Below are 23422 nucleotides of genomic sequence, written 5' to 3' on the forward strand. Positions count from 1 at the left end.
TAATAATTCCCACATTAGTATTGAAGTTAAAGAAGATAGAAATGAGTAATAGATTACTGGGTAGGACTATATGATTAATTTCAGCAAGTTGTGAATGAAGTATAGTCCTCCAGAAAAAGGATACGAAGTGGTGTATTCTGTTCTGTTACAGCCCATTTACTATTTCAATAAGTTATTATTATTATTATAGGGGTGCTTAAGGGTCAAAACTATATAACTGAGAAGAGACCTCCACGTAACCTTTAAAGGAATGCAGAGAACCGATCAGGACTTCTGACCTAATGTCCAATCCTCACCTTCTCGTGGTGCACCCTGTTAGGTATCTACCTGGATACTGAACGAACAAGGATGGGCTGACAATTTTGGATTTAGCCGACCAAATTGTATTCTTATTGGCTTAAACCAAAATAAAAAAATGATGGTACAACATGACAGAATTTCATTGGCTGGGGCATCGCCTGGTTAAACAAGGCCCCCATTGTTTTTGTCAGGGAACCAGGGCAAACAGGGAAAAGTCAGCTACTGGAACAAATCCTAAAACCCACCCATCACAAGAGTTCAAGATCGGTAATATCAACATAAGAAGCCTGAATGGCAAAGAAATGGAGCTAGCTGAGGAAATGAATAAGTACCAGATTGATATAATCAGGTGACCGAAACAAAAAGGCAAAAACTGGTGAGATCTTCCTGAGCAGTAAATACAAAATGTTATATTCAGGCATTGACAATCAAGGAAAAGAAGGAGTAGCCATAGTATTCAACCCTAAATACAAAATTTGAAGTGATCACCATTTAGTCTTGAGCAGGATAAAATTGAATTTCATATTGAAAAGAAGAACATGTAAGAGGCTAATCTTCTTGAATGGCAGGCAGTCTCAAGTAGAGTGATGTGGGAAAATATGAGAATGGGGGACTGGACAATGAGACTTATTTGTGCCTGTGGTCCCACAGAAGGTTCTGCTAAGGTAGAAGTGGAGGAATTGTTTGAGGCTTTAGAGAAATCAACTGACACAATGAAAAAGCAAAAGTTGGTCTTGTTGGGGATCTAAATAGCAGAGTAGGAAATGATTGTAAGACATACAAAAATATATTGCGTAAATTTGGAAAAAAGAGCAAAGCTAATAATAACGGCAAATACCTGTTGGATTGGTTATTACTACCACAATGTTCCAACATAAAAATGTGCACAAATTCACATGGAGAGAAGAGGCAAGGAATAAGAAAAGTCTCTTTGACTATGTTATTGTTGATAGTGATGTTTCTCCCTGATGCAAGACACTGTACACTGATCCTGACCCAGGATCAATGTACAGAGGATTTGAAATTGGAAGTGATCACCATTTAGTCTTGAGCAGGATAAAATTGAATATCATATTGAAAAGAAGAACGTGTAAGAAAATTTAAAGCAAATAAAAGTTGAGTAGCTCTCAGATGTGAACTGTAGACTAAAATACACAAACATGATTGAAGAAAAATGATAGAGTTTGAGAACAGGAACCAAACCTTGGAGATTCAGTGGCAAGCCTTGAAGAAAACCCTGATTGATTCAGCCAGAGAGGCATGTGGTGAGGTTGTCTGTAAGGATAGAAAAATCAGAACTCCATGGTGGACACAGGAAGTTAAAGAGGCAGTGAAAGAAAAGAAGAAAGCATATCAAAAGTTCCTGGCAAATAAGTCAGCTTGTGCTCTTAGAGAATACAGAGACAAATGTAAGAAAACTAAACACTGTGTAAAACTAGCTAAACAAAAATCATGGAAGGACTTTGGTAAGAACACAGAAAATAAATATTAAGAAGGTGGCAAGATATTCTGGAGTTTGTTGAAGAAGCTCAGAAATGGAGTAAAGAGTGCTGTAAAAGGAATTAGAGATGATAAAAAGCGACATAAAAACAGGAGAAAAAGATATCCTTGAAGTATGTAGTAATTACTTCGAAAAATTGCTAAATGGAAGAAGCAGTGATGACAGCATAGTAGTAATAAACACTGACCAGGCATGCAGTCAGGAATTCGTATCCATACTTGAAGTAGAAAAAGCCATCAAAAGCCTGAAATGTGGAAAGGCAGCAGGAGTAGATGATATTCGACCAGAAATGCTCAAGTATGGAGGTATAAAAGTCTTTTCTTTCATGGCTGCACTGCATGGTTCAGAAGGCCTGGACAGACGGACGAATTCCGATGATTGGAGTAGAGCTCCCATATATAAAAGGAAATAAAACTGAATGTGAGAATTACAGAGGTATTTCTCTATTGAGTGTTCCTGATAAGATATATGCAAGTATACTTGAAAAATGGTTGAGAAGGATTGTAAAAGAGAAGCTTGGTGAAGAACAAGCTGGGTTCAGGCCGAATAGAGCTCTCAGGATTAAATTTTCACTTTACGACAGATAGTTAAGAAATCATGAGAATATAACAAAGATCCCTATTTAAGTTTTGTAGATCTGGAAAAGGCATATGACAAGGTGCCAAGAGAGAAGCTATTCAAAACGCTACAGTTATATCAAGCAATACTTAGTCTTTATTTGAGTTGTATGTCAGCAGTTAGAATTGAAGGAAGTACAGGAAGATGGTTTAATGTTAAATCTGGTGTGAGACGAGGATGTACATTATCCCCTCTGTTATTCATTATCTATATGGATCACATTATGAAGGAAAGTGGTATTAAACCTGATATCAAAATTGGAGATGTTAATTTCAGCTCCATGCTTTATGCAGATAATGTAATACTTCTAAATAAATCTGCTACAAGTCTGCAAGATTCCCTGACTAAAGTGAATGACTGTTGTAATAGATATGGTATGAAGGTCAGCATTATAAAAAGACAAAGACAATGAAAATAGGCAGAAACATTTGAAAATATCAACTGTAAATATCAACAATATCAAATATCAACAAATGTAGAACAAGTCAAACATATCAGCTACTTAGGCATGATTTTTAGTGACGATGGTAAATTAAATATGGAAATAGATAACAGAATCAACAAAGCTGGTATGATAGGAAGTCAACTTGAATAAATTTATATGGAATAAGAGAGAAATTAGCTGTATACAAGACAGTATCGAAGCCAATTTTAACTTATGGATCTGAGATCTGGGTCAGAAGTAAAATGCTTCACCAAATACTAGAGACTGCAGATATGAGAGTCCTGAGAAAGATTAGGGGCATGAACAGTATCATATTAAATATCTCCGTTTTTAATATGATATTGGCATCAATGGCAATATCATATTAAAAACAGAGATATTAGGAAAGAACTTGACATTGTCAGCATCCAGGAATGCGTTAGCAGAGCTCATCTCAGGTGGTATGGTCACAGAATGGGAGAGGAAAGATTAGCAAAATAAGTGTTCTCTGCCAAGTTGGTAGGAAAAATACCCAGAGGTAGACCAAGATATAGGTGGATTGAGACAGTAAAAAGTGCCTTTAGTAGATAGAAATATAAGATCTGATAATGTTGGAGTCTTGACAGGTAACAGACTGATTTGGAAGAAAATTGTAGATAGGAGGTTGGTAATGATGTAATTTTTCATGTAGTACTATCATATCCTGTACACCCCTTTAGGGACTCTATATCAGGAATTTGATGATGATGATGATGATAAGTTATTATTGCATTGGCACCTCCATGGAGTCCTAAAACTCAGACTATCAACACAATGTCTATTATACCTTGCCTTGAAACTATTAACAGACAAAGCACTTACAGCTGTCTCAGGCAACCCATTCCATTCATTCACCACTCTCCAAACAAAAAATACTCCTCATGTCCTTGCAAACTACACTCTTACCCAACTTCCAGGAATGAACTCTTGTTCTTCTCTCTCTCTCTCTCTCTCTAGCCAAGTGCTGAAACATTTTCCCTACATTAGTCCTATAAAATCCTTTAAGTAACTTAAATGTTTCTATCATACCCCCCCCCCTTTTTTTTTCTGCCTATTAACCAACTTTTGCAACCCACAAATCCTCAATCCATCCTCATAGGGAGCATTCCACAGACCACCACCATCTTGGTCACTTGCCTCTGGATCCTCTCCACCACTTCCTCATCTCTCCAAGAAACTTAGCAGATCAGATGTGATCATTCTAATGCTTTATAAAGAGGAAGGATAATTCCCTTATCCCTTAGCTTATTAGTGTGTTTTCAATAATCAAGTCATCCTGTGAGCTACCGGTTATGGCAGCTTCAGCAATATACCCTCTAAACTTCAACTCTAACTACTACTATCTCCAAACCCCTGACGTCATCAATTTCCTAGAGTGTTCTTCCCTCAATGTTGCACACAGCTTGTAATCTTTGTATCCCAAAATGCATAGGTTTACACTTTTCCACATTAAATTCACACCAATTATGTTATTACTATTACCATGCCCAACTTTGCATCATCGGCAGGCAATTGAATATCTCCCTTCAAATTATTTCCTATATCAGTTATGTACAAATTAAACAGTGGTAGTCAAAGTAAAGAGCCCTACAATGCACCACTAATCACCTGCCTTCTCCTGGATTATGCTCCTCCATATACTACTTTTTGGCATGTATCCATCAGCTGCCCTTTTATCCATACAACCAGTTTCATATCCATCCCCATTTGTTTCAGTTTGCATAATAGAGTTACATGTGGTATCTTTCAAATGCCTTTGCAAGATCCAGCTATCATCATGTAGCCATTCCCTTTATCCAACTCAGCTGTCAGCCTATTATAAAAAGTTAATAGATTACTAAGGCATGACTGACTCATCACCAAGCCATGCTGCCCCTCACAGGACATCATATTCTTATCCACCCATTCCTGAATTCTCTTTTTGACCAACTTTTCTAGTACCTTTATCACCATTCTGAGGTACTGATTGGTCTGTAATTTGCTACCACAGATAGTCCTCCTTTATGCAAAGGAATTATTTTGCCCTCCTTCCACTCTCCTGGGACTTTGCTAGAGCTGAGACTTAAATTATACAGCCTAGTCAAAGGCATCACCAGTTCCTTATTCACATTATCTTAAAATGCGAGTTGATATTGCATCCAATCCCACAACTGTATTTGCATTCAGATTCTGCGGTATCCTAAGTACCTCTAATTTGTCAACTTCTGTTTTCATTATCAGTCCCTGTTACCTCTGTCATAACAGTATCTTTACTTGGATGATATATCCTTGCAAAATGGCCACTCATTAGCTCAACAGTTTTGTCTGCCTCTATTATCTCTGTACTCATTAAAGTTATCCTTCAGTAGTCATTCTTCCTTCTACTTGTGAAGGAAGAATGCCTATGGAAGTTGTGTTGTACAAAAGTAATAAATAACTTTGTTCTGTTCTTTGTAACCCATTTACTATGAAACTTTGGTAATATTGATAAATAATTTGAATTTAATAAATGATGTAAATAATTTGGAGGAAAATGGTAAGTTATTTGCTGATAATGAAATGATGTAATAGGGACCATTATGAGGAGCAATGCAGAAGTTATGTTCCCCTTTTAGGATTTGAATAAACCGGTTATGTGAACAAATGAGTGAACGTTAAGGTTCAGCAATAAGTACATGGTGTTGCACTTGTCATGAACTCTATTTTGTACTTGGAGGGGTGTTGAATAAGTGTAAAGACAGTAACTGATCTTATACAATGCCTTAAAGATAACAAGCTAGGGTGCACCTTTCACAATGAGTCTTGTAACTCTATTGAGATAAATAATAATTGATAATTATTATCAATTGATGATAATTTAACAATTTGACTAATTATTTTTAAATTGAGGAATTTAGAAAATGTAAGAAGAACTAAATTGAATTAATGCTAAGCAGATTACATTAAATCACTGACTGAACTTGAACCTGAAGTATGTGACAATGGAGTCAAAGTATTTCTCCAGGAGAGCCATTTTTAATTATTACTGTATCTACATTCATTTTACACATGTTATGGTTAACTACTATCATTTTCGTTGATTGTGGTGGTTAAGTGCACTTGTTCACCTGCATTCCTTGAAAAAGCTTTGTGATATCCATCTGATAAACTGCTGTCACCAACTTGTGGTATATCACTTCAAATCCTTTTGATGTGTAGTAAGAAGAATAATGAAACAATTTTCCAACAAGCAAGAGTAAGCAGAAACAAAACCTTCAGTATTTAAGGTTCATACATAGCTGGTTGCATCACCTCCAAATTTTCAGACACACAACTTAATAGTGACTCATTTTGTCCTCCCTTCTGACATCTCTGTGGCTTATCATGAGTCACCTAACATAATGCTTTAAAGTGAATTTGTGATTAGGATTATGGTCCATACACAGATGCCATTTACCATTTGCAACTTCTTTATTACAGTATTATAAATATATGTATTCTCAGTGCTGTTATGTGAAGAAATGAATTAAATGAACTGGATTGATTTTAATTATCAAAATATTTCTAGGTGAATCTAATGTGTATACCCTTGGCAACATTGGTGCACATCGTGTGGTTTCTACTAAACTACCTGCTGTAGGTCATTCAAGAAGTGCTATGATTTCTGCTGGCAATACTACTACTCGTTTACTTGGTAAGTTGATATTTTTGTTGAGTATGATTCTGTAAATGTTGATAGTTTTTCATGACAGGTTTAGTTGCAAGCAAAAACTTGTTTTCTCATTCCCAAGTACAGCAAAATAAATATAAAAGGAGATTAAAAAATATAATTAACTGACACAATAATTCTACATCTGTACCAATGACTCACTTAATGGTCCTAATGCTTTTCTTAAAATATATATACATTATGCAATTCATTATTATTTGAACTCCACTGTAATGGGAATATGGTTCCTGATGTATTCCAATTAAAAAAAAAAAAAAAAGTTCATGCCATCTAAAAATTATTTTAAAAAATGCTTACACTTATTTACATTAAAGAACTACCTTTTCTAAATTGTATTAAATAAATTAAACATAATATTTGCATTAAGTATAGTATGCATTAAGTTTTATTGTTATGATTGTTATTATTATTACAGCATCCATGGAGTCAATAAACATCATAGGAGGCCCTCTAACCAGCAACATGTCTATCATAATGAACTTTAAAATTATTTTTTTTTTTAATTTTTTTTCTTGATATCTGATGCACACAGGAAGGGCCACAAGACTTATAGCATATTAGTGCCATGTGTGGGCAAGAGGAATAGAAGAAAGGAGGAATCTGTTCACATTTTACTTGAACAGCTGAGGGTTGTAATCTTTGGGGAAGGCAGAGTGGAGGGGACTGTTCCAAAGGCAGGAGTAGATGGGATGAAGGAAGAGGCAGTGAAGTTGGTTCAGTGAGCTTCAAGATGGACTGTAAAAGGGTGTTGGTTAGCAGTGGCTCTTGTTTTAATGATTTTGGAGGAGAGTGGAGGAATAATAATGTCTAGTTCAGCAGAGCACTGTCCATGAATCTATCTGTAAAAGAGACACAAGGCAGAAAATAACATCTGTGAGAGAAGGATCATTAATTAGATTACCCTCCTGTGGATTGAATCGAGCAATCTTAGAGAGGATTTTGGTGCTTCACCCTAAAATAGGGGAGCAATATTCCATGGCTGGGCAGATTTGGGCTTTGTATAGAGTTAGTAGCCTGTAAAGATGCGAAGCAGTGTCCTGTGCAAAAAAGTATACCAAGTTTTTTTTGGCAGCTGCGTAAGCTATAGTTGAAATGCGATTGCACCAGGAAAGTTCGGAGATGCAGGTCAGTCTGAGTAGAGAAATCTGATCGTGTTTGGATATCTCAGTATTACTGAAGGTAAGGGGGGAGGGATGTGAGCTCTTTCTTGCAAGAGATCAGATAGGACTGAGTTTTGGTGCCATTAAAGTTTACAAGTCATGGTAGATCTTGAGAATTCTAATACTTCAGCACTACAGGGTTTGTCAAATGAAAAGAAGGAATGGAGTGTGCTGTCTTCGGCAAAGCTATAAATAGGATTGGAAGAGTGAGAGAGATCATTTATATACAAGAGAAAGAGAGTGGGTGAAAGAACAGGACCCTGGGTACTCCTGCATTGGTGGGGAAATCGGAGAGAAAGCCATCCACCATGACACATAGTGAGTGACCAGTAAGAAAGTTGGCAGTCCAGTTGCTGAGTGGGGAAGGAAGACCATAGGATGGCAGTTTGGTGAGTAGGCCCCCCCCCCCCATGCCAAACTCAATCAAATGCCTTTGAAATGTCGAGGGCAACCATGTAAGTTTCTCCAAATTTCTTCATGGCTTGAGTCCGGAGGGGCGGTGAAGGCAAGAAGATTAGCTGTAGATCACAAGTGGCAGAATCCATACTGCTGATCACTAATTAGTTGGTATGACTCTAGGTGGTTCAGAGTTGGTTGTTGATGACCTCCATATTAGAGAGAACAGAAGTGAGAGCAATGGACAGTAGTTCATTAGTTGACTTTTATCACTTTTCTTTGGGATGGGCTGGATGTGGACGTGCTTCCATGTTGTAGGGTAGATGCCAGTTGAATAGGATAGATTGAAGAAGTGATACAGGATAGGTGTTAGCTCTGGGGCACAATTTTTTAACACAAGAGGTGGGACACCATCAGGACCAGGTATCTTGTTTGTATTCAAGTTATTGAGAATTCTTCGGATTTCTTTCTGTCGGATTTCTTTTAATATGCAGGAATTTGAAGAGAAGAGTGATGCCAGTAAGTTGGTCTTGTCCTTAGGTGAAGTAACTACAGTACCATCTGGTTGTGAGAGTGGTGGAAACCTGGGTGGTCAGAAGTTGCTCCCAATGGCTTTTGCAAGGGACCAGAAAGAGCAACTGCCATTTGGACAGGAGGTGAGTTTGCAGCATATGGCTCTTTCAAAGTCTGACTTGGAGATGATTCTTTTACATTAGTTGTGAGCTTCAGTGTAGGCAAAGTGGGCAGCTGGAGTTTTGGTCTTGAGCCATTCATGGTAAGCAGAGATTTTTTTTTCTTTTAACATTGACACACTTTTTTGAGAACCAAGGCTTAGATGGTGGCTAAGAATTTGGAGTGCAATAAGGGATGAAAGCCTTCATTCCTGTGAGGATGATTTCTGTTATTTGGTTTGAACAGGTGATCAGAAGAACTGAAGCAGTAGTCAGACCATGGGAAGGAGGAATAGAAGTTGCAGAGGTCCTCCCAGTTGTCACCCTTGTTGTGAAAAAAGACATGAGACTGTGAACTGAACTGGTGGGTGAAGGTTGTTCTGTGGCAGAAGACTTGTATGTGGTTATGGTCTGAATTACCAAGAGGACAACTGACAACCACAGTATACCTGGAAGAGGGGAGCTTGTTAGAGAGTGGTCAAGTATGTTGGCAAATTGGAGGGGGCTGTCAGTTATTCTGGTAGGAACACTGATGATCTGAGATAGGTCATTGCTGATGGCAAACACCTCAGCATCCCTGCCTGGTTGGTCGATGAAATTAGAAAATGGGGCCAATGTGAGTTGTAGACATTGATGTACCCAAGAAGGATGACCTCACTATCAGAAGTCAGAGTGGTTCATGGCATTTGGAGAGCAATAGAGAAAGCATATGAAAAGGGCAGGTTGATTTGGTAAGGAAATTTCAAGCCAAAGCAGATCAAACAGTGGGGATTCAAGGATGTGCGTTCTGATGAATGCACAAGCACCACCCTTGGGGCAGAAAGAGCTGTCTATGTGTAGTTTGGCAATTGAGGTTGCCAGTTGGGGTTCTGATAGGAATAATACTTCTGATTTAGATGACTGTAGGTGGTGGTGTTGGACTTCATTTATATTGCTTAGACCACGGATGTTGGTGAAGTGGATGTGGAAATTTTTTTTTTTTTATAAAGAATTAATGTTGGTGGGTTGTTTGATTGGATTTCTGATGTTTTTTGTGGACAGATTTCTTTTTGTTTTTTATGAGTTTTTTTAACTGTTTTTTTTTTTGTAGGAGAATATTTGAGATCTGCAATAAGATCGCATTTCTTTGGATTGTGGTTCATTGTATTTTGTGAGAAAGAGATAAAGAGTAAACCTGAGGAAACCTGATCTCATATCTATACATGGTCCAACAGTTCCCCCTGCAGCCACAGTAACGAACTGGTAAATACGTGGCTGAAGGATTTGACAAGCTGATTGGAAAGCAACCAGATACATTACTAACTGGTTTGGTCCCATGCACTATCCACCGGCCAGCCTATGGAACCGTTTTGCTGCTGTACCCTGGAATGGGGGAGGGACCTGGCCCCTATAGTGAGTTTGGAATGTCATTGAGGGTGTCTCTCTTACTGCATATGGGAAGAGTGGGGGGGGGCAGGAACATAAACTGGAAATCCTTGCTCAAGCGACCAAATGTGGCTGCAGCCACTTCAGGTCTCTAATAAGCAAGGCAGTGGTATTTCATTGGGTGATGAAAGACATCTGCCACCTAGAGGTCTAGTTGGCATTTATTCCAACTAGGAAGATATACTTTTCATATATCTCAGATGCTCACCAGGTTTGCCAGAGTCCCATTTGTGGAAACAGGCTAAACTGCTGGAAGGTGAAGATGACTTGACTTGACGAGAGGCTATATATTGCACATTGACAGTAGCCCTTTAGTAACCCACTCCCTGCACTTTGCACATTTACACTCCCTGCATTCACAATGGCCATGCATTCTACTCATCAACAACTCTCCATGTAAAAAATCTACTCTTCACCACATCTTTATACAACTTGCAGGGATGGCCTCTTATTCTTCCCATCTTATCTACTTTCAATCTCTTCCACTTCTTGAAGTACAGCTCTATGAATACAGTATGTAGCCTTATATCTCTGCACTCCAAAGTGTAACACCTTCCGTTTATTAATATTAAAACTGCCACTAATCTCTCCAAACTAAAATGCTATTCAAATCTTTCTGTAGAGAATTGATGGGCCCACAGAGCATCCCCCCAACTAATTTTTGTGTGTACATACAATATTCTATGGACCCTTTCCAACATATCATTATCATCATGAAAACCTGGCAACCAAATCTGTACACAATAATCCACATGAGGCCTGATCAAAGCCTTATACAAATCATAACTTCTTTATTTCTGCATGTCAGGATCCTCCACATCATTGCCATTATCCAATGTGACGTCTTCACAACTTGTGCAATGTGGCCCCTGAATTTCAGATCTTTCATCTCCTCTGCTTCCTTTAAAGTTTCCCCACCAAGTGTATACTTTGCATCCCATCATTGCTTACCAAATCTCAAATCCTTACACTTTGCAACATTGTACTGATAGTTCCACTTACCTATGCATTCATGCAATCTATTCAAGTCCTCCTGCAAGGCCATAACATCTGCTTGACTCTGCATTGCTTTCCCCAATTTTGCATCATCTGCAAAAAGCTGCATATCACTATTTAAACCCATCCCAATATCCTTAACATACAAATTGAACAACAATGATCCCAAAACTGACTCCTGTGGTACATCACTAGTGACCTTCCTCTTTCGGGATACTGCATCCCTGTACTTTCTGATACCTATCTGACAGCCAGTCACTGATCCAACTCAGAAGTCTGTTATCCAGTCCCATCTGTTTCAATTTATTTAACAGCTTTTCGTGTGGCAGTTCTATCGAAAGCTTTTGCAAAATCCCCATTGTATATATGCATTCAATGGTATCCAAGTTATTTGTCACCTTTAATAGTTATAGTGTTATATTGTTCATAATGAGAAGGACATGTTAAGTTTCTGTCATGTCCCATCTCCTCCACTTGTTAACTAAACTCTGCAGACCTGTCATCAGCTTGGTCACGCATAATATCATGACATAAAATTCTTCTATTTAAAATAATAATTTGAGCTCATGGGAAAAGTTTCATAAGTCAAATATAAGTTGTGAATCACCTGTATTTCATCTTGTTAACATATATTCACATCATATAGCTTCAAACTTGCTGTTTCCAAAGTCAATCCTTGCAATGTTCTTCCAGTTTTGGGAGGGCATTGCGAAGGATTGATTTAATAATGAGGACTTTGACAAGTAGAAGCATGGAAGTAGTCACGTTGCATCTCAACAGCAGAGATTTTATTTCCTCTATTCCACTAAGATAAAGAAACCAGAAAGTGCAAAAGCATAATAACTTAACATTGTTATTGTTATCATGGGCTCCAAGGAGTCCAAAAACTCATTGAGGAAGGGCTCCTTCTTGTCACACACTTTGTCGCATCAAATAGCACCTGAATACCTATTGCATCTCTCTTTGAAAAGATTTAGTGAAGATGCATGGGCATTTTAATCAACTCTAGTCCCCCTTGTATTGATGCTGTAAAACTTCCTCACCAACTTATGTATTTCTGTCATATCTCTTCTTGCCCATATGTTGCTCACTTTGAAGACTACATTCCCTCAGTCTGTTTCTCATATGTAAAATTGTGTAGCCCAGATATTATCTCGATTACTTGCTACTAAATCTTTTTGACTGTCTCCCCATCTCATGGAACATAAGCAACCATATCTGAACAGGATACTCCAGATCACAGTCTGTAACCCAGGAAATATTTCCTTATTTTTATAGGATTAATGCAATATTAAAGAGATTAATGTTCTCTTTAATATTGCAATTATCTGATGTATTTATTTACTTACTTCATCACTGTGACCCTTAAACTTTCTCTTTCTCTCTGCATACTATACTGTCATCCCAAAGTCTATAGCTTTATTGATTACTTGCAATAAATCCTCAGTCCAAAATGTATTTTGGACTGAAGACATTTGTTGCAAGTAATTAATAACATTGAACTGCTCACTGTCATTCACCCAAACCACTTTGTTCAGATCAAGTCACAAGGATTCTTGGATAAGGATAAGGGACATATCAGATGTGTCCCTTAGTTTGCATCATCATCAACTAATTTTATATCACCTGAATATCATCCCCAGCTTCATTAATATATAAGTTAGACAGCAATGAATGAAGCAAGCAAAGAACCCTGTACACACTGTTATCTTCCTTTTCTTAGAATCAGCACCTCTGTATCACTATATGATATACACTGTGTCCAAAAGCTAAGGACGAACTACATGTTTACCTGTATATGAAAATTTTTCATGACTACAACCAAATATGGACATAAATTTATTTCCAACATACTAATAAACTATATTATACAAAAGATATGTTATAAATGCCATACAAATTAAATTGCAATACATTTTTGGCAAAAGTTGCAAATTTCCTAATGATGTACTTAAGGAATTAATGTATAGTGCTTACAGTATGGAAATATGTCCACCCCGAACTTCAATGCAACTCTCACAATGTCATACCATGCTCAGCACCAAGGGATTCAGGAGCTTTTGAGGAAACTGGCCTGCTCCTCCTTCAGGGAAAGTATAAGATCTTGTTTATTTTCTGGAGGGGAATTTTGAGCAGCAATTGACTTTCTATTGTGTCCCTAACATGTTCTGTTGAATTGAGATCTGGGTAGCTTGCTGGCCACTCGAATCAATTAATATCCTCAGTCTCCAGAAGTATCTCCACTGCTCATGTATGATGTGGAGTGACATTGTTATCCATAGAAATGAATTCTTTGCCTACAGCATCATGGAACAATCAAACATAACGTTGAAGAACTTCATTGCAATATTGTTCACCAATCATATACCCTTTTTCCAGCACTTGTAGCTCGGTATGTCCATTTAGCATAATGCCTCCCCACACCATGACACCAGCACTGCCATATCTATCCCTTTCAAGAACATTCTCGCAATGGTAAGCAGTACCACTTTCATGCCAGATCAAGTGTCTTCTAGAATCGGAGGAAAGAGTATATTAGCTCAATGGTGTCTTGTCCAATTTTTATAGATACAACACCACTGAAAACATTCTCTATGATGAGCTGTGGATAAAGGGATGCAGAATACAGGCCTTTGGGCATATAGGCCTACTTGTCACAGATGTCTTGCTGCAGTTTGTCAGAATATTTGTGAACCAGTGGTGAGCTATAAGGGGCTCGCGTGAGCCTTTTGTTAAATTTTTTTGAAATTTGCTAGCCTCTTGTTCTTCTTGTTTAATAATCTTGTAGAACTAGAAAATACCACCATGGAATGTATACATGCTACTATAATTGCTACTTTAAATTCATATGGATTTTCTGATAACTATATAAAAAATCATTTCATTGCATTTTGTTCTGATAGAGCTAGTGTAATGCTAGGAAACAAATCAGGTGTTGCAATCAAACTAAAACAAAAATTTCCCAACGTTGTGATTTGGCATTGCGCTCATCGTTTACACTTAGCGTTAGACGATTCGATAAAAAACATTAAAGAAATAAATCATTTTGAAATATTTATGGATAAATTATATGCTTTTTATCATCAATCACCAAAAAATCAACGAGAATTAAATACGATTGCAAAAAACTTTAGTATCGAAATTTTAAAGATTGGCCATATGTTTGAACCACGATGGGCAGCTTGCAGTTTACGAACGGCTCTTGCTTTGTGGAGAAATTACCCAGTTTTATGCAAGCATTTTGCATCAAACGATAAATATAAGGGCTTTTTAAACCAACTTCTCAATTTGGAATTTTTAAAAGATCTAGCATTAATGATTCATATCCTACAAGAATTATCATATCTGTCAGAAGCTCTACAAAGTTGTAACATTAGTATTATAAGGGCTAAGTTAGGCTTTTTTTTTTTTTTTCTCAACGATGTTGAAAAATTTTTTTTCAACATCCCTTTGTAAAAATTTCATAGCTCACTACTGCTGCGAACCTATGCTTGAATGGAGCTGACCTACTGTGGTGCATTAATTACGTTTTGCTCTTGTAAAACCAAAAATCTGTCTTCATGCTCTGTAGTAGAGTGAGAGCGACCTCTTAGCAAACATCTGAAACATATTTAATTTGTTTGAAATGCTGTCCAGAACTTGGATACTATGCTATGTGAGATTCCAAAATCTCTGGCAAAACAGTAATAATTTCACAACATTGGAATTAATGTCATGAAATCATCTAGACCAGTGCTTCCCAAACTTCTAGATGTCAGGGCCCCCTTTGCAAAAATTAAAATATTTCACGGCCCCCCCTAAAAAAAAATCGTAATAGAGATATATTATTATAATATTTATTGTATTTATATTCAATACAAAATATACACAGCCAATATTGCAAAAATCAAATGCATATATTACATTTTTTGCCTCTTACCGTTTGGTTCTGAAGACGATGCAGGCTGTTCTGGTAAAATATGAAATACTGTCCTTTTTTTTTTTTTGAGTCTGTTTCTGCTTCTTCTGATTGTTCGCGGGAATTTTTTTAAATTTTTTATCAGCCACTTATCCATCTCAGGGTTAAATTTTTTAACGTAGAATAGATCAAATAATATCACCACTTACCGATACTGGCACACCACAGACTGATGACATGAAATTAGTGAATACTACCTGAATAAGGGAATCCCCGGACCAGGAACATTTTTCTCTTTTGTGATTTTTCTCCCTTTATGGTAATTAAGCCTAACGCGAAACAGACAGCAAAAGCAGGTTATTAAAACGTGCATATGATTGGTGCGGTATTAACAAAAGATCGCGCAACCGAAAGATAAAAGCATAGCCGACAATTGAGTTGAAATGCTAACTCTCTTCATCCGAATTCCATATGTGAAACTGCCATAACATTCATTATATATATATATATATATATATTACTTAGTTTTAACACTTTTACGAATTTTAACACGTTCGGTTGAATTTTATTGCTGCCTTGGGAAATCGAACTCACACAGATCTAATTAATAACAATAGTTTTTAGTTAGATACTGTGTTTACCCATGCAACATATGGTTTTGTTTCAGTCTATACAGCATAGTTTCTGTATGAGGGGACATGTGATTCATTAATTAGTGTGTTTTTATCCCAGTTGTCTCTAATTGCACTATTTGTTGAGAAATATATTACACAGACTCCTCATAACTTATTCACTGGCATAATAAAAGTACTTGTTTTTATTGCCTCTGCAGTATAGTGGCTGTTAGGGAGGGGTGTTGTTTACCACTGCAAGCGAGTTACTATCTCCCCACATGAACTTTTTAAGCTTTTTTTCATGTGTGAAGTATATGCGAAACTTTTATTGGTAACAGAAAACTAGCTCGGATGACAGTGCTAATATAAAACAAGTTTTGATATGTATATAAAGTCAATATCAACAGTCCCTGATTACGAACGCCTGATAAAAGGGACAGGAAGATTTGGAGCTTCCCTGGAGAGCATTCGAAGTAAATACAATTAACCACTGTTTTGAAATGAGACATATGAATAAGCAATATTTACTAATATTCGTTAAGCACCGAAATACGCAGGAAGCAAAGTTTGTGAACCAACACCAATGTGTGAATTTTTCCATTAAAATATAAAAAATAGCGAAAAAGAAATAATAAATAATAAGTTAAATACGTTTCTTTTAAAATAAAAAAAAATCTACTTAGTCTTAAAACATTTTAAATTTGTTTTCATTATTTCACAGCCCCCCTTAACAAAACCTATGGCCCCCAAGGGGGCTGCGGCCCACAGTTTGGGAAGCGCTGATCTAGACCAGTGTTTCTCAACCTGTGGTCTGCGACGATGGGATTAGCAATTTTTCTACTCCATACACGAAGGATATCTTTTTCTCCAGTTTTCATTTCACCTTTATCATCTCTAATTCCTTTTACAGCACTCTTTCCTCTATTTCCTCTATTCCATAATTTTTTTTCAACAGCTTCCAGTAAATTTTGTCACCTTTCTGATATTTATTTTCTATGTTTTTTGCCAAAGTCTTCCCATGACTTTTGTTTAGCTAGTTTTACAGTGTTCAGCTTTGTTACAGTTGTCTCTGTATTCTCCAAGAACACAATCTGACTTATTCACCAGAAACTGTCATCAATATGTTATCTTCTTTTCCTTCATTGCCTCTTTAACAGACGTAAATTAATTAAATAAATATATATTTTTTAATTATTTAAACAAATTAAAATTGAATAAGTAAGTAAAAATTATTGAAATCAAATGGAGACTTAAAAAACAAAAAATATCGTCAGAATGCTGAAAGGCGGAAGCAATAAAACTATATTGTTATTCACTTCACCCTTTTTATTATTCGTCATTCTGCCACAAATTTGTAGCAGCAGAATGACAATAATAAAAGAGGGTTGAAATGAACAGTAATATAGTTTTATTGCTTCCCCCTTCCCTTGCTGTTTTGTCAGATTTGAAGTGAACATGTGTTATCCACATTTCAACCAGTGGCTTGTTGTTTATTGATTTTTATTATTGAAGGTTTCCCTCCTTCCATATCTTGAGAAGTGCTAAGTGATACTTGGACAAAGTGTGTCCTGAGTTAACCCCAGTATTATATATTTATATATTTTTCGGAAACGTTTTTTAATAATGGAAAAGTGGCTTAGAACTAGGAATTTGAAAAGAAGGGCAAATGAAACAGGTGATGCTAACCCTAATTGTGATACACATGTTGTAACAGCGAGTAAATCTGACACTATTAAAGTAGAAGATACGCAGTTCAAAGAAAAAGCACAGTAAGAAATATAACAGTTCGTATTTGGAATTTGGCTTTACATGGTGTGGAGATGAAAGTGAATAGAAACCTCAGTGTGTTTTGTGTTATGAAGTGTTGTCAAATAAGTGCATGAAACCTACAAAACTCCGATGACATTTAGAAACTAAACATTGTGATGTGAAAAATAAACCAAGTGAATTTTTTCAGCAACGCTTAGGTTAGGATGAAATCCCGGAAAAGATATAGTTTCGGCCATGGGTTCCATTAATAGCAAGGCACTGGAAGCATCCTATCTTTTAAGTTTGCACATAGTGAAAACAGAAAAACCTCATTCTATCAGGGAAAATTTGCTATTTCCAGCTATAAAAGATGTGATAAAAACGATTTGGCAACAAGTTACTAAAAGATGTTGATTTAATTCATCTTTCAAATGACACTGTCAGTCGCAGAATTAATGATATGACAGGTGATGTAGAATCTCATTTAATTGAAAGAGTTAAGAAGAGCCCTTATTATGCATTACAAATAGATGAGACTACTGATGTTACAAGTGATGCGCAGTTAATATGCTACGTAAGATATGCACATGATAACAACATTCAGGATGATATTCTGTTTTGCTGAACTTTGCCATCCCGACCAACTGGAGAAGAAATATTTCACACTCTCAATAATTACATAATACACAAAGGGTATAGTAAATGTATAGGCTTCTGTTCGGATGGAGCTCGTGCCCTTACAGGCAGGCATAGTGGGGTTGTTTTTATGGTCAAGGAAGTAGCTGATATGAATTGGGTACATTGCTTCATACATAGGGAAGCATTAGCCTCCAAAGGAATGCCACCAGAATTTAAAACTGCTATATAATGCTATAAAGCTAGTTAATTTTATTAAAGCTCAAGCATTAAATAACAGGTTATTTTCAGTACTCTGCGATGAAATGGGCAGTGAATATATACAACTTTTGCTTCATTCTGAAATTCGCTGGCTTTCCAGGGGCAAAGTACTAACAAGGTTATTTCAATTAAGGCATGAAGTTTTATTATTTGTAAATGAATGTAATTCTGATTTTGCATCACTCCTTGTTGACGAAGCATGGTTATGAACAATATCCTATCTTTCAGACATTTTTTCGAAATTAAATGAACTAAATCTCTCCCATAAGGGAAATTCTTTAACTGTTCTTGATGCCTACGACAAAATAAAGGCATTCGAGAAAAAACTGGTTTTATGGATTAATTATGTAAAATACAGATAATTTGCACCTTTTCCAACATTAGAATCCTTTTTAGTGGAAAATGATATTTTTGTTGATTCTGAGTGACCACCTCAAAAATCTGAAATGGATTGAAACATATTTTCTGAATAACTTTTATAAGAAATTTTTCTGGGTTTGTGATCCATTTCAGGCTTGTAGTCATGAGAACGACCTTTTGTTATTGAAAAAAGAACAGTTAATTGAGCTTTCAAGACTTAAAATGCAATTCCGTGATCTTGGTTTGGCTTGATTTTGGATCTCGTCTTCAGTGAGAAGTGAATTTCCCGAATTATCTGAAGAAGCATTGAAAATCATCATGTAGTTCTCTACAATCTATCTTTGTGAGAAAGGATTTTCATCGCTCCTTCAAATAAAAACAAAATACAGAAATCGTCTTCGCATGTGTGCACCTATCATCGACTGAATTTGACCAATATTGAGCCAGATATCCAGCAACTCTGCAAGGGCCGAGAAGCTCAACCATCTCATTAAAAGTAAGTAGTAACATAATTAGATCATATTATTTATTTGTTTAATAAAAATTAAAACTTTGTTCAATGATGATACACTTTTAATCGTTTACTTCCAATTTAATTAATTATGTTTCCATATGTATTCAAAACATGCTTTTAAATTTATTGTGTTATAAATGGCACAGTTTTTAAGAAATGTTGGTAATTCCTACTTAAGTTTTAAAAAAAATTTTAAAAAGTCAAAACGACATATAGGGAAATAAATTAAAAACACTATATTTATTTTTGAAGTAAAATTTTAATTCCAACATTCTAAAATGTTATTTTTCTTGCTTTTCTGTTCGTGAAATCGTCAATGACATTGTCGAAGTCTATTTCATCACTCAGTTGCTGTTTTATAGACAGTATGGCAAGATTTCTTAAACGCCAAAAAAAGTGCCGCCTGGGGCAGATCACCCTCCCCCCAGCTATGCCTCTGTAAGTTAGTGGTCCGCAGAATTGTTTTAGCCATTTTATTGGTCCTTGGATTTAGAAAGGTTGAGGAACGCTGATCTAGACGATGTCTTTGAGACATTACGAGACATTCAATTTTGCAATTTTATTCCTTCATGAAAAGAGGTTCCTTCAAACACAATTTGTTTAGCACAGCCTTTTACTTTTTTATCCTGTTGAGTGTTACCATGTGACCCCTTGCATGCGATTCAAAAATCCGAATATGTACCCACTTTCTATGAAATTGTCAGTCATACAAATTGCCACAAGCTGATTCGTCTGCTTTTCTGAATTTGCAGTTGTAAGCTTCAGAAATAGTGTTCGTCCTTAGGTTTTCAATGCCACTGTATGATAGTCAGCCATTTTCATGTCCATATCACAAGTCTGTTTGGTTTATCTCATTTGAGGTAATTATCTCATTTTCTATAACAATCTTTTGTATGCAGTCATATCACAGTATATCAACTCTGCTGTCACTCGGTTCCTGATATCAAGATTGTTGTGGAATAACAGTATGAGAATAGATTAAGAGAATTCAGTCTTCAAAGTTTGATTAAACAGGAGGGAAAGAGGTAATATGACAATACATAAATTGTTAAGAGGAATTTACTTGGAAAGATCTTTCAAATTCAAGGAGGAAAACAAAATGGAGTGAATATTTTGTGGAGAGTGACAGAAAGAGATGGTAGTGCACATATACTGTGGATGAATTTAAGTTATGAGATGATTGATAAGTAGACCTGTATCTTTTGTTGTCCAGGTGGTCTGGTTATAAAACAGTAACAGTAATAATAAAATTTGATTTAATTTTGTCCACTGAAATTAATCAGTTGATTTGATTATTATTTTTATATTGGTCTAATATTCTTAGTTTTTATATGTGACCTTTAAGGTTTGATCTGATTGGTTATTTGTACAGGAATATGTTCCTTTCTAATAAAGGAATAATTAGAAAAATTATTTAGCTTTTACTATGTTAATTCTATGCCTCAGACATAAGTCACTACTTTTCCATCATTCCTAATTTGTGCTTCTTCTCTGTCTTGTTATTATTATTAACACCTAACCTCCATGGAGTCAGAACACTCATTACAGGAGGTTCACTGTTACACACAAAGCCCATCAAATTGTGCTTTAAACTCAATTCAGCGTATCTGTGTCAAGCAGTGCATTCCACTTGTCAACCACTCTCCACGCTAAGAACTTGCTTCTTATGTCTCTGCTCACACCCTCCTTATATACAGCTTCCAGGGATGTCCCCTTGTTTTACCTCCTCCCTTGTTAAGTCATTCAAAGTCAGATTTCTTTGTGTTTATTTAAGTATTTTAAAAAGCCAAGTCCTTAGAACGGTGGCCTCCTGATTTCACACTATATATTTCGAAAATGTTTTATTCTAAAATTTAATATAAACTGAGCTATTTAACAATATTAAATGAATATGTATTACTATTTATGTTTTTGCTCTCCTGTTTTTAATGATGCATATACAATATTTGACTCTCCAAAAAATTTATTGGAATTAATGTGAATTTTTATTGCCATTTATTAGAGAAAAATTTTACAAAAATAAAAATAATATGCTGCTTTATTTATTGAATTTCAGGCACCTTCCAGAAAGTTGAATATGTCTTCTTGATGGGAGTAGGTGGAGGTGTTCCCCATTATACAGATTTTTCTAAACATGTACGATTAGGTGATGTTGTCGTATCAGTGCCTCCTGAAGGTCATGAGAAAGAATACATTTATGTCTATAGAGAAAGAATAAAAGGCTCACCAATAGTTAGAACTGGAACTAATTCTGTTGATCATGATACATTCCATATTAAAGCTTGGTGTCCTCCAAATCAAGTACTTCAAGAAATAGCTCAGCAGTTGTGGAACCAAGGAACATCTGTTGCAAATATGTGTCCATGGGAAGATTATTTAAAAACAGGACTTGAAACTCTAAAAGGTCAAGAAGCAGACTTTTCCCGTCCACCAGCAGAAACTGATAAATTACATATGTCTATTGGTGGGAAAGACTTAATTGAAGTTGGACATCCCCAGCCACCAGAAAACACTAGAGACCCAAGAAATTATGGTATGCCAGTAATACATTTTGGAGCAATTGGTTCAGGTCGGATGTTGATGCGTGATGATACAGCAAGAATGGAATTTGCTAACCAACATGGATTGCATGCTTTTGACACAGAGTATGATGCTGTGATTGAATCTATTTATGGCAATAGAAAAGACAATTATGTCTTAATCCGTGGCATTGCAGATTACAGAGATGGAACTACAAAGAAGGAATGGCAGCCTTATGCAGCTCTAGCAGCAGCAGCTTTTATGAAGAGTATAATTTGTGCTTTAGATCCTTGTGATGATGATTAATTCAATGGCAAAGGATTATCTTATCAAGTGAAATGACAACTTTTTAAGGGAAAGAAAAAGTTCAAGAGGATTTATTTTAATGAGTAAATTCCTGAATTTAAAATGCATTTGTGTTTCATTGCATTAGCATCTTTTTTTAAAATAAGGTAATGCTAAAAAAATTCACTTTGGATCTTGGTTTACTTTCTTATAGGAATGCACTTTTTTATTATTAAATCTCGATTACAAACTTCAGTAAACTTTAAAGGTTATATATCAAAGACCTAATAAGTGTCCTACCTAGGGAACCATAATATTGCAATGTATATGAAGCTTTAAATTCAACACAAATTACAATGCCTGAAATCACAATCTAAAAACTTGCTTGATTATTTTTAAGACTGACATGACTTTTTTTGATTTTCTTCACCATATTTTTAGATAACACTTATGTACATATAGAGATTACTGTAATCAGATATTTTATTAATGAGCAATATGCACTGGAATAGATTATAAGTGCATAATTGAAATAAACAATATACTGTTGTTTATTGATCCCATTCACAATAATGATTTACTTTTTGTGAAGAAATGCAAGAGTATGTATGAAATATAAGTTTTAAAAGAGGTATACCGTGAGTAGACATATTGATACAAAATAAATAACGGAAAAAACTCATGTAGAAAGATTATTTAATAGTATAATTTTCGCCTGTGTGTCACAGGCATCTTCAGTACATCTTTGTACTGAAGATGCCTGTGACACACAGGCAAAAATTATACTATTAAATAATCTTTCTACGTGAGTTTTTTCCGTTATTTAGTTTGTATGTATGAAATATGTTAGGATAATAGGGAACCTGTTTCGTTCCTTAGACATCAGCCTTCCTATTTTTTATATAAGTTTAACATGACTAAACTTATATCAAGAATTATAAATACTAAATTCAACACAAAGTATTTAGTAGAAATTATTATTATTAATTAGTATGAAATTATTAAATAGCTTGTAACAAGCTGCAAATTAAGTTTTTTATGCATGCATTCATAGCTTTCATGAATGTTGCATTATTGAGCATATTACAAAAACTTCTAAAAATGGTATTTAGGAGATGAGTAAGATGTTTATTCATTGTGTTTCTTTTTGTCTTTCTTTTATGAGTCTTTTAAAGGATTACTACCCTCTCTTTGTTCAGTAGATTTTTTTAATTATAAAATAGCCCGTTCTTGTTTCACTGCATGTTATAAATTTAACTTGCTGTTGGTTCACATCCTACCTTATATCTCCTTTCAAATAAGATTTTATTTTTGTGAGACATTATCACTAGCAGTTGGATTTCTTTCAGAATAGCATGGGGTTTAGG

At 35.7% G+C, this 23422-nt stretch overlaps 1 protein-coding gene across 1 annotated transcript in view; it reads left to right on the forward strand.

The window, feature by feature from the left end:
* LOC150098976 (uncharacterized) overlaps positions 1-22476 on the forward strand; it is a 217843-nt gene extending 195367 nt beyond the window's left edge. The window contains exons 9-10 of the mRNA XM_090404948.1: positions 6409-6534; positions 21307-22476. Of these exons, the coding sequence (XP_090261074.1) occupies positions 6409-6534; positions 21307-22076 (896 nt within the window). The 3' untranslated portion in view covers positions 22077-22476. The remainder of the gene's footprint in view (positions 1-6408; positions 6535-21306) is intronic.
* The last annotated feature ends 946 nt before the right edge of the window (positions 22477-23422 follow it).

This window comes from Typopeltis vanoorti, chromosome 15 (assembly GCF_054136105.1).
Source record: "Typopeltis vanoorti isolate ZY-2024b chromosome 15, IOZ_Tvanoo_1.0, whole genome shotgun sequence".
Taxonomy (NCBI): domain Eukaryota; kingdom Metazoa; phylum Arthropoda; class Arachnida; order Uropygi; family Thelyphonidae; genus Typopeltis; species Typopeltis vanoorti.